General features: G+C 31.1%; 1 protein-coding gene across 1 annotated transcript in view; it reads left to right on the top strand.

Annotated features, from left to right (window-relative positions):
- The first annotated feature begins 3271 nt into the window (after positions 1-3271).
- LOC145324517 (limbic system-associated membrane protein-like) overlaps positions 3272-17105 on the top strand; it is a 48715-nt gene continuing 34881 nt past the window's right edge. The window contains exons 1-3 of the mRNA XM_080167101.1: positions 3272-3598; positions 5924-6108; positions 14388-14430. Of these exons, the coding sequence (XP_080023227.1) occupies positions 3559-3598; positions 5924-6108; positions 14388-14430 (268 nt within the window). The 5' untranslated portion in view covers positions 3272-3558. The remainder of the gene's footprint in view (positions 3599-5923; positions 6109-14387; positions 14431-17105) is intronic.

The raw sequence follows: 17105 nt of genomic DNA, 5'->3' as shown, positions 1-17105 counted from the left end.
TATTGTCCATTGTCTCATCTATTGGGATCATTGCTTAAATGAGAAGAGGGGCGGGGAGTTAATAGAAATTTAAGAGTTTTAGCCCAAACTGCCAGACATATGTGAAAGATGGCTTTCTTTTAAAATTCAATATAGTTTTTACTGCTGAAAAAATTCTTAATGCTTATAGTTATTTCTCGCATCGTATTTTAAACAGCTTTCCGCGGATATAGAATGTACAATTATAAGATTAAAACCAGTTTTTTTAGCCCCAAGGTGCCGAAGGTACCGGCTAAAAACTGGTTTTAATTTTATGATTGTACATTTTTATATTCGTAGAAAGCTGGATATAATACGATGCTAGACATAGTTTTTTCGTATGGATGAGAACCGGTTCCTATCCACCGGATTCGAATGAATACGAGAAAATATCTTCCATTGGATTATCCTTTGGACACCCTGGTGTTCTCGCATACAGTTTTTCGGAAGTAAATAACAAGTCAGCATGTTTCTTTTTTCTCTTATGTTGTAACAAAACTACTCTTTTATTCCAATTGTCTGCCCGTTCATTTGTATGTCTGTCTGTCCCCATTAGACACGTTATAGATAATACATGATTTTCTAGGTTGCTATTAATGATAGATGATAGATGATAGTCTGCAGTCAATTGATCTTTTCTTTTATAATTTCATTTGTTTGTTTATGTTGATAATTTGATTCCAGTTTCAAAGCTTTGCCTAAATAAATGTTGTCATCCTTGATAACATACTAATTATAGAAATAGTATGTGGTTCTTAATGATAAGGGTAATGAATAGGAAACAAGGCAGTTTGTGCTGTTGTAATAATATGCCTTTTGCTAACTTGATTAAGCTCCGCCTTTATATATTGTAACATTCTTGTTCGAATACTAACTTTTGTAAACACCAGAAAAGGAGGGGACAATGGGCTGTTTATTACACTAGTCTCTAAAGTTTTTAAATAACGTTTTCTTATTAGTTGGATCTACAGCTTTCGCGACTAATTGTAATCTATAAACTTTGTGTGTCATCATTGGGGATGTACGTACATAAATTTATCAGCCATTATCTTATCCCTTTAGATCCCTGGAAAAAACCACTTTATAAATACTGCATTGAATTGTTCATGCTATAAATGTCAAGAATAGACTGACAGACCCTAATGTAGATTAGCTGCGCTACTTTTAACAATCTCAATATATGTCCACGACAAATATTTGAATAAATTTATATTAAGGTCATACAAAAGGACAAAGGGTAGTTTCATGTATTGAGTTTAATGTTCCATTACAAATTTTTTTGAAATAATATAAATATGGGGGGGGGGGGGGTTAGCTTTTTTTCAATCTTTTCATCCATCTATCTATATTTCCATCTATCTATCTGTCTAAATATTTATCTATCTATATGTTCATAAATCAGTCAATTTATATCTATCTATCTGTCCATCTTCCTTACTATCCAACCAAAGATCTATCTATCTACCCATCTACCTATAAATGTCTATCTACCTGTCAAGATATTTTTTTATCTTTCCATGTCCATATATCTGTCTGTCTGTCCATCTATCTATTAGTATTCACCCATTAACCTATCTGTCCACCAATTATATCCAACTATCTGTAAAGCCTAGATATTTCAATTGTTTTATTTTGTCTATATTGTATATATCCAATTATCAATCAGTCCAATCTATCTATATATTGGTCCATCTATCTATCTATCTATCTACGTGTTTACCCTACTATCAACCTATGTATCCAACTATCTGGAAAGCCTAGATATTTGAATTGTTTTATTTTGTCTATCTATATATCCAATTATCAATTAGTCCAATCTATCTATATCTATCTATCTATCAACATGTCCATCCAACTATCAACCTATGTATCCAACTATCTGGAAAGCCTAGATATTTGAATTTTTGCAAAATTGAATTCTCGAGTAGGAACAGGTCTTCTTATTTATTGTCAGATTTTAAATATAAAAAAACAGATATTACATAACTAATATATATCATGTTTAGTGTTTTATTTACAATACCTGCCTAAATTTGGAAATTTAATTTGGCAATATTTTCTTCTCTACTGTATAATAACTACAATTTACCAGTGAGGGATGAAATCTAAGACAACAAAATATGTTTACAAGGTTTAAATTTTGAATTAACTTATCTCAAGCAATCTTACAGTTTTAAACCAATATTATTAGTCGCTATTAATAGAAATACTAATCTTTTTAATAGAAAAAAATAATCATTCACTATATATCTGAGAGAGAAGAGACATTAGACTGTAAATTATACTGGTACCCAAAGTTTTATAATCACATTTCCCAATTCGTTGTCAAGAAAAGTAAGGTATTTTTTTGCAAACATGATTGCTTGGTTTAACATAGCAGTATCCAAACTTCTTAACCAATAATTTTACTCCACATAATGGGTAATATACACCATTTTATTATAGATTTCTAAAAATATGTTTTATTTAATAATATCTATCCCTGTATAATAACTCAGGGATCTAAAGGGATAAGACAATTGACGATAAATTAGTGTACATCACCGATAATTATATACAAAATTACCCCTCATGTAGATTACTATAAATGGTTGAAACGAACTTAATGTCACTGAACTTAAATTGACCAATCAATAAAATCTAATAAAATTATCAAAGTTGTTAAGCCAACGAATAAGAAAATGTTATTATAAAACTTTGGGGACTAATGTGTAATAAACAGTAATGTGTTATAAACAGCCCAATGTCCCCTACCTCCCTGTATGAACTTGACCTGAAAAAAACTAAAACAAATTAACTCTCTCTGTCACTTTCAGATTCAAACAAAAATGTTGAAAATGAAATCCAACTCGCGGGTTTTTCAGCCGTAATTAATTTAGTGAAAATATCTGCTTTTACATAATTAAAAAAAAGATAATATCAAATAAAAATCAAAGGTAGCTTAAAAAGACACTAAATCTGTTTAAATAAAAGCTTTTCTCGAGTTAAGTTATGGAAGTATCGTCCTATATATTTTAATCTTTAGGCCTTAGACTAAAACATAAAAAAGCCTAAAGATGGGGACGTGAAGCTTTCTTAAAATGGGAAACTTCGGTTCAGTGGATAGCGATATTTTTTTATAAAATATTGTTTTTGAAAAAAAGGCAGTCAGACGTTTACCTTAGCTTATAGCTTAATTATATATTTATAGTACCAAAATAAAGGTTCTCTAAAGGGAGTGTCTTTTTAAGCATCACATGATAAGGCCAATTAGAGGTCACATACAAGAGGTCAAAGCGAAGAATTCAGACCGTAAAGGTCACAGGTTGCAGTGAAGACAAAAGTTAAAGTTCACAGCCAAAATAAAGTTCACAGATCGCAGCTAAGACATAGGTCAAGACAAGGGTCAACGGTCAAGTCAAGACAAAAGTCAAAGCTATCACAAAATAAAAGATAAGACAAAGGTCACTGATCAAAGCCAAGACAAAGATTAAAGGTCAAGCCAAGACTAAGGTCACAGAGAAAAGCCAAATATCAAAAGTCACAGCCAAGTTTTAAGGAATGTTGTCTCAAACCTTTCTTCTCTTCTCCTTATTTGCAGGTAAATATGTATTCGAGTTAAATATCCTTCCCAATATTTAAATCTGCTGGTTATACTTTTAAGGAGCCTTCTTTTCGTAACCAATTTTTTTCACTGAATAAATTTTTCGATTTTATCATTTCTGTACATAATTGACTCTACATTTTTTTGTTTGTGACATTTAGTAACTAATTGGGTGTGCAAAAATGTATTTTTATGCGAATTAATTTAAAATGTTTTATTTGACTATGTAGCAATAAAATTAATCAATCTTTTTATAAATGCAAGCTATACTTAATAAGTCCTTATAATAAAGTAATAAGATGTGTGTTTGTCTGTCTGTGTGTCTGTTTGTCTGTACCGAAGGATCTCGCTAACCGCTGCACCGATCTGGTTCTACTTAACAGAGTAGCCTCTATAGGTCCCGGGAAGGTTTATAACCATTTTGGGGAAGGGTAACACCACCCTCCCCAGAGAAATCGATAAAAAATTGCAATTAGCTAAAAAGATAACTAACACCATCTAACGGTGAAAAAAAATATTTTTGGTAAATAGCTGATTTTGAAATAGATTGAAAAAAAAACAATTTTACGTGTTCCTAAAGGCCTCTAGGGGAGCAGCCGCTTGTAATATATATTCTACTATCTAATAAGTTATCTATCTTTTTTCTTTCTAAACATCTTTCTTCTATCTATCTTTCTTTCATCTTTCATATACACATTTTTACAAGTGCTAGATTACTGTTTATCTCTATCTTTTCATTTATCTATTTATTCATTTATTTATATATCAATCTATTTATCTATCTATCTAAATTATTTATATACTATCTTATTATCCATCTATTAATCGTAATAACTATCTATTCAACTCATCTAGCCTAGCAGATAAAGATTTGACACATCAACAGGAGCTAGATAATTGTCTATCCAGCTATCTATCTATAAATCTGTCTATCTATCTATCTAACTATCTTAGTTGATTAAGATTACACACATCAACATGAGCTAGATTACTGTCTATCCATCTATCTATCTATATCTAACTATTTATTTATATCTATCTACTATCTATCTTAGTTGATAAAGATTAGACACATCAACATGAGCTAGTTTACTGTCTATCCAGCTATCTATCTATAAATCTGTCTATTTATCTATCTAACTATCTTAGTTGATAAAGATTAGACACATCAACATGAGCTAGATAACTGTCTTCCCCACATGGAAAAATGGATTGTTAATTTTGTAAAAAAGATCTTTATCTTAATTTTCTTCTCCTGGAGGGAGTGGATATTGGACAGTAATTACTTTGCTACAGTTTATATCCTCATTATCTTATTCGATGGTTCATTGTCTTTTCCCTTCAGATCCCTTGTATGTATTTATTAAGCCAATCTTTTTTACACTGATACTACTACCTAGATGTTTTACACCTGTTATAGTTAATGTTAATGTCACGCACCTGACATAAACCGTATTATAACCGAAGCAACCATTCTCTTGGGTCCTGATTGTATACATAAAACATTCAAACAAAACTTTTTGTATAAAAGTGTCGCTTCTTTTCAGCGCATTTTCAATTCAGCTAAAAATAGTTATATACATTGGAAATTGGTCAACAAATTTCACTAGCACCTAAATTTAAAAAAAAAACATTTTTTATTTTTGGCTAATTTTATCCTAGAATCATTGGGGATATATATAAATTTATCATTCATTGTCTTATCCCTTAAAATCGTAATAAAAAAATTCATGAAGATCTTTGAATGATTGCAAAAAAAAAGATTTGCATTATAAAAACGTCTCTCCAAAAACTTTCTTTTTAAGTTTCGTCACGTCGCGAATGAAATATTAGTTTCTTAAAACTTTTACATCAAATTTCTGTTTTACATGCTAAAGATAATTTCAAAATCTCTTCTATCTTTCTTGTGGTATGGAGCTGCGGCCCTGTACGGACGTTCGATCTAAATAATAGAAGGATGTACCGCTTCCTAATTAAAGAAGGACTGGGTTTTTTGATAGTTTCCTAACTTTATTATTACTAATTCACAGTTCATAAGAATCAATATATAAACACAAATTGATTTCAAAAATATAATGGGGTGGTTGACAGCTGAAAGGGTAGACTGTGCAGGGGGTTTGGGTAGGAGGTGGAGAATCATTGCATGCATGATGCATAATACTTGGCGAAAGGGGTGAATACTGGGGGGTCCATTTGGGAGGGGTGAAGTCTTCTCATCAACAATCAAATAATCCGGGAGCGAGGTATGCCGGGTACAAGGCGTGTTCCACCGTCCCCCATTACTACAAATCTAAAAAACTATCTATCTATCTATCTATCTAGGATGTTCTACAGTACCAAAGAAGCTGGAGTACGGTCACTACAGCAGCCAGCTGCCAAGTCGTTCAACCTTACCGGTCATACGGTCAATTCGGGCGACTACCCCGGTCATAAGGTCTGTGGGCCGCGAGGTGTCTGTCACCAAGGGGAAGCAGGCCTACCTAGACTGTAGGGTTGATGATTTACAGGTAAGACAATTACAAATGTTTTAATCCCATTTTATAAAGTAAAGTAAACTTTTTTATGCGAAAGCTTAAAATCTCTACTTAACTACTCAACTACTTCTGACCCTACCCTTTTCTTCGAATCAGAGTCCTTAGATGCTAGTTTGTTAAAAATGTACTTTTGTAAAGTACCTAAAACCAATTTTAAAGAATTTTAAATTCAAATATGGTATTTTTTTAGCATAAAAATTTATATTTTGTTTATGGAATAACTGTTTAAGTTTAAATATTTAAATCTTCAAAATACGTACTTGAAAATATGACGACAACATCCAAAAAAGCGAAGCTCAATAAATTATACATATAAACAATTATGAAGTATTGAATTCATTATAATAATGAATCTCGACATTTTGTCAGCTATGACCAATTGAGCTGAGCTTTTTAATAAGGAACTCTTTTATCGGTCAGTTCATTCATCACTTTATCAAAGTTCATGGAAATCTGGTTAAACATCCAAGTAATAATATATCGATTAGTAAATGAATTAACGTCGACATTATTTTCTTTCTTTTTAATAACTACCTGTCGAAATAATAACATCGGCCATGACCTAGGAATCTTCATGGATTAGACATATTCAGGCAATTTAATATACATATCCGTAAAATTATCCCTTCTGTAGATTAAAAAAGATGTTAAACAATGACGTTTTAATACAAACGAAAAGATAATGTGGTTTTAGAACTATCCGGTATAATTTACTTGAACACTTTTATTTTTGCCATGAGCCAACAAAATTAAATGTCAACAAGGTGCATAATGTTTAACAGGAGAATAAATACCATTAGTTTGTAAGTTATTTGTAAAGGAAACAAGGATGACAACATCCATAAAAGCGAAGCACTGAAACGGTAGGACAAAAGGACATTAACACTTGTATAGTGTCTAAACTGAATTATCAGAATATAAAAGTATAAGAGTCGAAGCAAAATTGTAAGTAAATTTGTTGAAAAACTTCTTGATACAGGATAATGTTTATTGAGTTTATGGACATACTTACATTTTTAGGATTTGATTATAGAGTTGCTTCGCTTAAAATATTGTTTTTTGTTGTCCCAGGAATCAATATACCAAAAATCAGATCAAACGGATAATTAGATCACATAAAAATTTGCTATTAAAAAATTAGAAAAATCAACATGTTTAAAATGGACGTACGGACATTCTGGTAATGATTATAGAGTTGCTCTACTTTCTAAATCGTACCTAACTACTACAGGAATCATCATGCAAAGTTTGAAATCGATAGGACAATTCTAACATGCCTAAATTAACGAATAAAAGCTATCTATCTCGGACGGACGGACGTACGGACGGACGGACCGACCCTAATTATAGAAAAGCTTCGCTTTTAAAAATATAATAAAAACATTTGCAAAAAAAAGAATACCAATATTTCATATTAATTGCATTAGGACCACAGTAGATATATTAGACTTAGAGACACAAACTCACTTCTATTTAACTTGAAATTTTACTTTTGTGTCTGTTCGTCTGTCCGTTTAAAGCTTAAGATCTCAGTAACTACTGAATCGATTGGACTCTACTCTTCAGAGAATATAGCTACTGGTCCAGCGGTAGTTTCATACAAAAACGAGTAATGGGATTGGAAAACCAATAACACACCATGGGGCAAAGCCCCGATAAAAAAATGTTACCCTAGCACAAAAAAATATAAATGCAACCAAAAACGTCTTGTTACAAAAATACAATTTTCTCTCTTTTTACACAATTTGAATTGGCCCCAATGACCTTAATACTAATGGTGTCCAAATGGTTAGTGTGAAAGTGCCTGTCCGGCCTTTTAAAATAAGTGACCTCCCTGGTCTTTTGCTGTATCTTAATTAGTAATAGGGTAAGTGTCGGTCTATGTGAAATTTTGTGAAAAAATTCATGGAACAAATCGAGTTTGTGCAAAATGGATATAATCAATAAAGATATCTGCTTTCTCTAATCTAATATGTCTATAATAGGATATTATTGTCCTTATTTTCTCTAGTCTAATATGTCTATTATATGGGCAAAAGAAAGGTGGCCTCATCATTGTTTAGTAACTTTGCCCCTTTTTAAAAGCGAAGCTTTTTTATAATTTGGGTTCGGTCCGTCCGTATTAAAAGCGAAGCTTTTCTATAATTAGGGTCGGTCCGTCCGTACGTCCGTACGTCCGTCCGTCCGTACGTCCGAACGTCCGTAACGAATAGCTTTTTTCGTTAATTTTGGCATGTTAAAATTGTCCTATCGATTTCAAATTTTGCATGGTGATTCCTTTAGTAGTTAGGTACGATTTAGAAAGCGTAGCAACTCTATAATCATCACCAAAATGTCCGTACGTCCATTTTAAGCATGTTGATTTTTTTACTTTTTTAACAACAAATTTTTATGTGATCTAATCATCCGATTGATCTGATTTTTGGTATATTAATTCCTGGGACAACAAAGTATAATTTAATAAGCAAAGCAACTCTATAATCAAGTCCTAAAAATGTAAGTATGTCCATAAACATTTTCCTGAATCAAGCAGTTTTTCAACAATTTTACTTACAATTTTGCTTTGACTCTTATACATTTATATTATGATTATTCAGTTATTACACTATACAAGTTTTAATGTCCGTTTGTCCTACCGTTTCAGTGCTTCGCTTTTATGGATGTTGTCATCCTTGTTTACACAGGGCTTAATGGATAAAATAAAACTAATAACTTTTAACCTTAGGTGGGATCTTCATCGGCTGTAGTAAGCCAGATCACTAAATTTTGTTATTAAAAAAATCAAGTCCTAAAATGTATTAAACAGTATCCTCTATTTAAGCAGTTTTGCAAAAAATTACTTACAATTTTGTTAAGACTTATACATTTATTTCTTCTGCTTATTCAGTTCTGACACTCTACAAGTGCTGATGATCGTTTGTCCTAACGTATCAGAGCTTCGATTTTATGGACTGTAATCCTTGTTAAAACTGAAAATAACAGATATTCAATTTAGTAACCTATCAAATGACATTTAAAAGTTATACACTTAATATAAAAAAGGACATTTTTGTCAATAAATTGTAATTTTCTTATATTTAAAACAGGAACATCACTAACACCCCCCCCCCAAAAAAAAAAATTATTTTACTCTTAATGTGTTGTCCGTTTGTCTGTAACGACCTCCAAGAGTTTTTGAATTGTTAAGTTGAATTAAAACAATAATATGAGGGGGCCGGAGGTTTGATTTATATCAAATTAAAAGATTTTACTTAATAAATATTTTATATCAATAACATACTTTTAAAGGTTATTTCATAACATTTAAGTACATGATAACATTTGATAATAATTATTGAAAAAATACAGAAATTAGGTTCATGAGAAGGGCAGCAATAACCAATAGTACGTAAAGAAATTTCAAAATCTTTTTTTAACAAAAGATTTACCTTAACAATTTTTATTTCTTATGATTGAAATTAGTTGAGCTTTTAGATAGTTTTATATATATATATATATATTATACAAGAATTTTTTTAAACATTGAATTTAACTGTAAAGAAGCTTAAATAGGCTAGAAATCAACCTTATTCGACATTCACTCAAAGCCCCAAAAATAATGGACTTAAAAGTGTATTAAACTGTATATTAGACATTTGCGAATATATTGGTACCATTAATTTGCCTCTGAGATAAAAAAAAGTATGTTTTTTTGATATTTTTCTCTTGCAACAAATCAAATTTCAAATTTGAGTCACCAAAAATGCTAAACTAATTTTTGCTCTAGAAGAATCAATTTTTGGAGTTAGAAAGTGCTTAATACCTCATTTTAATCGCCTGGCATTGCTATATAATATACAGGTAATGACTTGGTTGTTTATAGAACAGCTGACTAAAAAATCGAGGTTTTGTGATAAACCCACTTTTGTTGTTGCTCCATAAATGATATTTTTTTTCCCAATTTTTTTGGCTGTAAAGAAGCTTTATATATTCATATAACATCCACCTAAATTTGACTTTTGATATTTTATTTATAACATCACCAGAGGGAATTGAATTTTGGAAAAAAAATATCAATTTATATTTTACACTGCTATGCATTGTTCTTGTTCTTGTTTCTAAAAAAAATTTATATTATAAAAAAGAGAATTATTTAACGCTTCTATAGGTATGTTTATCATTTTTCTATGCTAAATATAACTATAATTACATAATTTTAAAGTTAGACATCTTAACATATTAACACAATTATTGAATCGGTCTGTATTATTAAGCTGGCAACCCTTAAAACAGCTGCATTTCATTATCCCATTATATATAGTAATTATTATATGTATAAACACACTTAATTTTTTAACTTTTTATTGATGGAATACATATGTTTCTCTATAAAAATAGATCATCAGTTCCAATTAAGATGTATAAAATAAGAGTTAAAAAAAATATATATATGTCAATGCATTTTGAATCCATTTTGAATAAGAAAGAAGTGTTAGAAAATTGTGCCACCTGCGGGGTTTTTACTGCTTATATCCTCTTGGGGTTAGGGGGGAATTAGCATCTTTATATAAAAAGGGGGAGGTGTTTAAAGAGAATTTTTAAAGAGAAAAAAATAGGTCATATTTTATCATTTGCAGTTTTACAAATTAATACATGTTATATAAAGCTTTTTTGTCTGTAGCTTAAGATTTCGGTAAAGTATAAGGCTATTTTACCAATTTCCTTACTCCTTTAATTACAGAGCTCCTAGATGTTTGGAGCGCAGCTGCTAGTAAACAAACAAAGTAAAACGATTCCTGAATAATTGATTTACAATTTTAAAAAGCAAAACATTTTTACAATTAGGATATGTATATCCACACCATGCACAGTGCCTTCTAAGGTGCTTTGACTCTAGTGTCAGAACCTAAATTGGGACATAGTGCATTTCATTACCCTAGGTTAGGTAACTTTATTTCACTTCAATAAAATCTAAAATGCAGCGGTTTTTGAGAAAATTAAATTTGAAAATTTCAAGTTCAATTTTCACCCACTAGGAGTTACCGTATAATCATAACAAGAAAAGCAAAGATTATTTATTTTTAATTTTGAACAAGTTTGCTCTAATAAATTTCTTCATAAAACCACTCCTGAAGTGATGTAATTAATGGCTATTTTTATCAATTGCTTTGCTAAGGTCACAGAAATTCAGCCTTAAATAAATCATATATAGGGAGGTTTTATGACTGACTTTATAAAAGCAAAGTTGTTCAAAATATTAAATAGATAATCTTTGATTTTCTTGTCATGATTATGCGGTAACTCCTAGTGGGTGAAAATTTAACTAGAAATTTTTAAATCTAATTTTCTCAAAAACCGCTGCATTTTAGATTTTTTTGAAAAGTGAAATGAAGTTACCTAACCTAGGGTAATGAAATGCACTATGTCCCAATTTAGGTTCTGACACTTAAGTCAAAGCACCTTCGAAGGCACTGTGCATGGTTAGCTCTTATTGTTAATTCAGGCGTTTTAGAATTAATCTTAAATGTTGGAAGATGATTTTTGTAGCAGTAAGGTACTTAGCAACTTTATAATCATTACTTTATGTAAAGGGATGTCCCAGTGGGGGGGGGGGGGGTTAAGGGTTATTAATTAATTTGGGGCAACCCCATAATTTTTAAATTTTTAATTTTTAATCTTCCCCTCTCCCCCCCCCCCCCCAAAAAAAAAATATAAAAAGCTTTGACGTCCTTGCCTTTTTTATATAAAGATTACCCCACAAAATAAACATGGGGATGCCAAAATTTCCCTACCCCCTTCCCCCCCAAATCAAAAAGCTTGGACGTCCTTGATTATGTAAGCTCATTTAAAACATACTGAAATCAATTTGTGTACAACAATTATCCTATTTAGTTTTTTAGTAGTGAAGCTACTCAATAATTCAAATTATTTGTCCGTCCATTGTCTGTCCATTCATCTGTATGTCTGTTCATTGGTATGTCTGTCTGTCTGAGACAGAAAGGGGAAAACGAGATTTTCTCGGCTTCTATAAAAGATAGAAGGCTTAAATTTTCATGGATTGAATATTCTCTCTCTCTATCAATACTCCATATTTTCATCAAGTTTCATTAGGATTTGCCAAAAAACTGGGGTGGGCTATATCGATTCCTACAATTCAAGTTTTCATGATTTTCTCTACTCCTATTCAAGATAGATGGTTGAAATTCAGGGATTGAATACTTTGATATTTTGCATAATTTTATCAAGTTTTATTGAGATTTACTTATTGGGGTTCTACCTCAAACATAGGAGTCCCAAAAATCGGAGTGGACAAATGCAGGAGTCCCAAACATCGGAGTGGACAAACGTAAGAATGGGACAAACGTCAGAGTGGACAAACATCAAGGTGGACAAACGTCGGAGTGGAAAACATTGGAGTGGACATTGCTTAAATAAAACCTAGGAGTGTCTACTATTTTAATAATATTACAATTTGAAATTTTTTATACCCCTGTCTACAAAATAATGACTATGGCTGCAGCGCTCAGCCCCCTAGCCTATATCCTAACCTAACCTAACTAAGAAAAGTAACGGGACGAATGTAGGGGGGGGGCTGTGTTTGTAAACAAAAATTCAAAATTGAAAAAAAAGTTTGGGTCTCCTGTGTTTGTCCACTCCCACGTTTGTCCCAAAAATCCTGCGTTTGTCCACTCCAACGTTTGTCCCACTCCTGCGTTTGTTCCACTCTGACGTTTGGGACTCATGCATTTGTCCCTTCAATGTTTTTCCACTCCTACATTTGGCATGGAACCGATTATTGGTTGGGGTGCTAGTTTGATTCCTAGATTTGTAAGTTTTAAGGATTTTCTTTACTCCTATTAAAAAAAATTTAAAAGGCTGGGTTTATACCCCCCATAATATATTAAGGGGGGTGATTACCCCCATCCCTAAAAAAATTACCCTTTTACAAGCACCTCCCCCTGGATACTCCTGCACTCCCCCTTGTAGTTACTAGGCCAACTTTATGGTCTCTGGTTTCAGGAAGCCCATTCAATTATGAGAAGTTCACATTATAAGAGCACTCTTATAGCATCCTCTCTATTAGCATTACATGTGTAATGCATTATAGACAGACAGATAGATATTGTGAGGGATCCTACACTTTATAACACCTTGTTTTGCATGGTAAAAATTGTTCCAATAGTTCTTGATATTGATATTTTATTTAAAAATTACAATAACTTGAATATAATGATGTTTAAAAAATGCTGGAATTATAGTTATATTTAGACTAGAAAAATGATTAACATACCTATAGAAGCATTAAATAATTCTCTTTTTAATTATAAAAATATTTTTTAGAAACAAGAACAAGAACAATGCATAGCAGTGTAAAATATAAATTGATATTATTTTCAAAATTCCAAAACTATCCAGGGTCCTATAGGAAGCATCCATAAAACACAGAACTCAATAGGTACTGTAATTGTCGAAATCTTAAGCTAAAGACAACAAAGATTACTACTTTATATAATAGGATAATGAAATGCAGCTGTTTTAAGAGTTGCCAGCTTAATAATACAGACCGATTCAATAATTGTGTTAATATGTTATGATGTCTAACTTTAAAATGGTGTAATTATAGTTATATTAAGCCTAGAAAAATGATAAACATACCTATAGAAGCGTTAAATAATTCTCTTTTTTATAATATAAATTTTTTTTAGAAACAAGAACAAGAACAATGCATAGCAGTGTAAAATATAAATTGATATTTTTTTTCCAAAATTCAATTCCCTCTGGTGATGTTATAAATAAAATATCAAAAGTCAAATTTAGGTGGATGTTATATGAATATATAAAGTTTCTTTACAGCCAAAAAAATTGGGAAAAAAAATATCATTTATGGAGCAACAACAAAAGTGGGTTTATCACAAAACCTCGATTTTTTAGTCAGCTGTTCCATAAAAAACCAAGTCATTACCTGTATATTATAAAGCAATGCCAGGCAATTAAAATGAGGTATTAAGCACTTTCTAACTCCAAAAATTGATTCTTCTAGAGCAAAAATTAGTTTAGCATTTTTGTTGACTCAAATTTGAAATTTGATTTGTAGCAAGAGAAAAATATTAAAAAAACATACTTTTTTCTATCTAAGAGGCAAATTAATGGTATCAATATATTCGCAAATGTCTTATATACAGTTTAATACACTTTTAAGTCCATTATTTTTGGGGCTTTGAGTGAATGTCGAATAAGGTTGATTTCTAGCCAATAGATATTTTTCTTTTTAGGATTTTGTTGTAGTTTGGAGCAATGGAGAAAGAATTATATCAGGTTTGGTTTAATCTACTTTTTTCTCGTAAAACCTTAATTATTAGGCTTGCAAGTCGAAGTTATTAAGGATAGGGGAAACGCCAAGGACCATAAACAGTAGCAACATATGTCTCATAATGATGACGTTAAAAAAGTACCTACTCGTGTCATGTATGGCACGTGCAACTAATAGTAAGAATGGAAAATGCCTTAGCCCATATGAAGGTGCAACACTGTTAGGACTTACAGACAAAGCTCGTGTAATCAAAGGATTGGTTGCCCTATACAGGCCGTTAGATCTGTTGGGTTCAAAGAAGACAACCGACCAAACAAGGTAATCAATTAAGCAAGAGGTGGAATGTCATAGTTCAAAGACAGGCTGTACAGCCTACCATGCACAGTTTTATCATCAAAGGGAGGGTTGTCTGTAAAGCGTTGGCCACATGACTATGCATTTATAATACTAGATCTAAGTACACCATATCTTGTGATGCATGCATCCTCAACAAGGTGTTATCAGTATTGATATATCCATCTATTTATTGATATAATATCTATCTATTTATTGATATAATATCTATCTATTTATTACCTAAAATGACAAGATTATTGCACATATACCTCTGGTATGGCTGCAAATCTGCCTTCATTTAATTGAATTGGCACAACAATGCCTTATATTCAATAAACAAATATGTACAGGGTGTTAACAATTAACAATTTTTGGTAATTTGGTACAACACTGTTATTTTAGTTTATTTAATCACTAGTCATGTTGTTTGATACTTTAAAAAGTACACACACACTAAAATTGCTCTAAACTAAATAGAACAAAATGCCTTATATTCAATAAATATGTACAGGGTGGCTACCATTGACCATTTTTGGTAATGTGGTACAATACTGTTATTTTAGTTGAATTAACTTCTAGTCATGTTGTTTGATACCTTCAATACATACAGACACAACAAAATTGAACAAAAATGACTAATGCAGACCAGATATCCTTATAAAATCAACTCTTGCCGACGTATTATTACTAAACTTAAAAAGTAATGAAGCCACAGCTCTTTATCTTACCTTCAAAAAAATGATATTGAAAATACTAGAGGGGAGCTCCCTCCCCTCCCCCCGTTCTGTAAGGGTTAGATAATAAACAAATTTTGTTCTGTTTGGTCACCTTGCTGTTGATCTGTTGATTTTTCAGTCATGATCTGAAATTCATGATCTTGTCAAACAAAGACAATTTTAGCAGCTTACACCAATAATGAAATTAATTTAAAACATATAAGTCATTAATAGCTGTCGTTTGGTGGCAACACATAGTAGATTTGACGACCTTATTATCTGCCCCCCAAATATTATTTTAGATTTTTTTCGCTTGTTGGCGATAGCTAATTCCTGCAATTTTATATAATAAAACCTCCAAAATGTCTTTTTTTTATTTTTTCTTACATGATAGTATTAAGGGTTTCCTTTTTTTCTTCAAATTTGTGACACCCTGTATAATAATTTGTGTATGCATTAATGCATATCTAAAATTATATGCAAACCTACAAACAATTATACATTAGACTGTTACAAATAAAAATTTTCTCAAGTGAAGTTTTAAAATACTATTTTGAAGAAAAGTTGCTTTATAATTTTAAATCTCCACCTGTATGTGTGTCGTCCACCTTTCTATCTGATAGGTCAATGAAGAAAATATGATATTACTGGATAATTTCTGTCAGGGGTAAATGGGTTAATTTAAAAAATAATTTTGTTGTTTAAAAAAACCCATTTCTTAATTATATTAACATAAGTATATAATGTGGTCAGAATATAAAAAGAATATAAAAATATGTCAGCCATGGCCACTTTTATCTAATGCTATATAGTCTACATGCATAATAATCAATTATATAGTAATTCATACAAGGTAGACAGCCATTTCAAGCAATTTTGAATCACTCTAAAATACAAATATATACATTTGATACATAGCAAAATAAACATACAGACTTGCAAAAGTAAATCTCAAAAATTAAATCTTAGAAAATCCACATACTTAAATAGTTATAATCATACAGTAAGAATTATTCCACCCCTCTACCCCCCTTAATATATTTCTAGATAATAAAACAATAGACAATTTTAATCTTTTATTGTAATGGTTTCTGCTTGTCAAATAGCACCAAATACATACAACAATCTAAAAGTTCATAGAATTTTAATGTAAAATATAAATTACAAATTTAATGTTAGCAATCTTTGAGTATAATATGAGAAACAATTCAAATTCTAGTGTGCATTCACTTCCGCATATTATTAGATTCACAAGAAATGGAAAGAGTAGCTGTTTAATAGATAAGCTGAAGCAAATTGAAGCTTCTGCTGTTGAAATAATGTGTTTTTCTGTTCATGTGCAGAAGTGTATTCCCACCTCAAATTGTATCCATGAGGTTTCACAGATTAGCACAACATTCACACAAAACGACGAAAAAAAAATAGAACAATTATGTCAATTTTTAGAATTTAAAGAAAAAGAAAAATTTCCAAAGGGTTCGAAAATATACAGTACACTGTCTGCAGCTGCTTAAAAAAATGGCAGCAAGACAAACAGCCTCTATGACATAAATGTAAAACATATGCAACACTTATGCGATGGGATAATCTCAAACTTTTTATAAAAGACATCAAAATTGCACATAAAA

Source organism: Acartia tonsa, chromosome 7 (genome assembly GCF_053477335.1).
Source record: "Acartia tonsa isolate MP-2025a chromosome 7, ASM5347733v1, whole genome shotgun sequence".
NCBI lineage: Eukaryota > Metazoa > Arthropoda > Copepoda > Calanoida > Acartiidae > Acartia > Acartia tonsa.
This window is presented reverse-complemented; position numbering and strand designations above follow the sequence as displayed.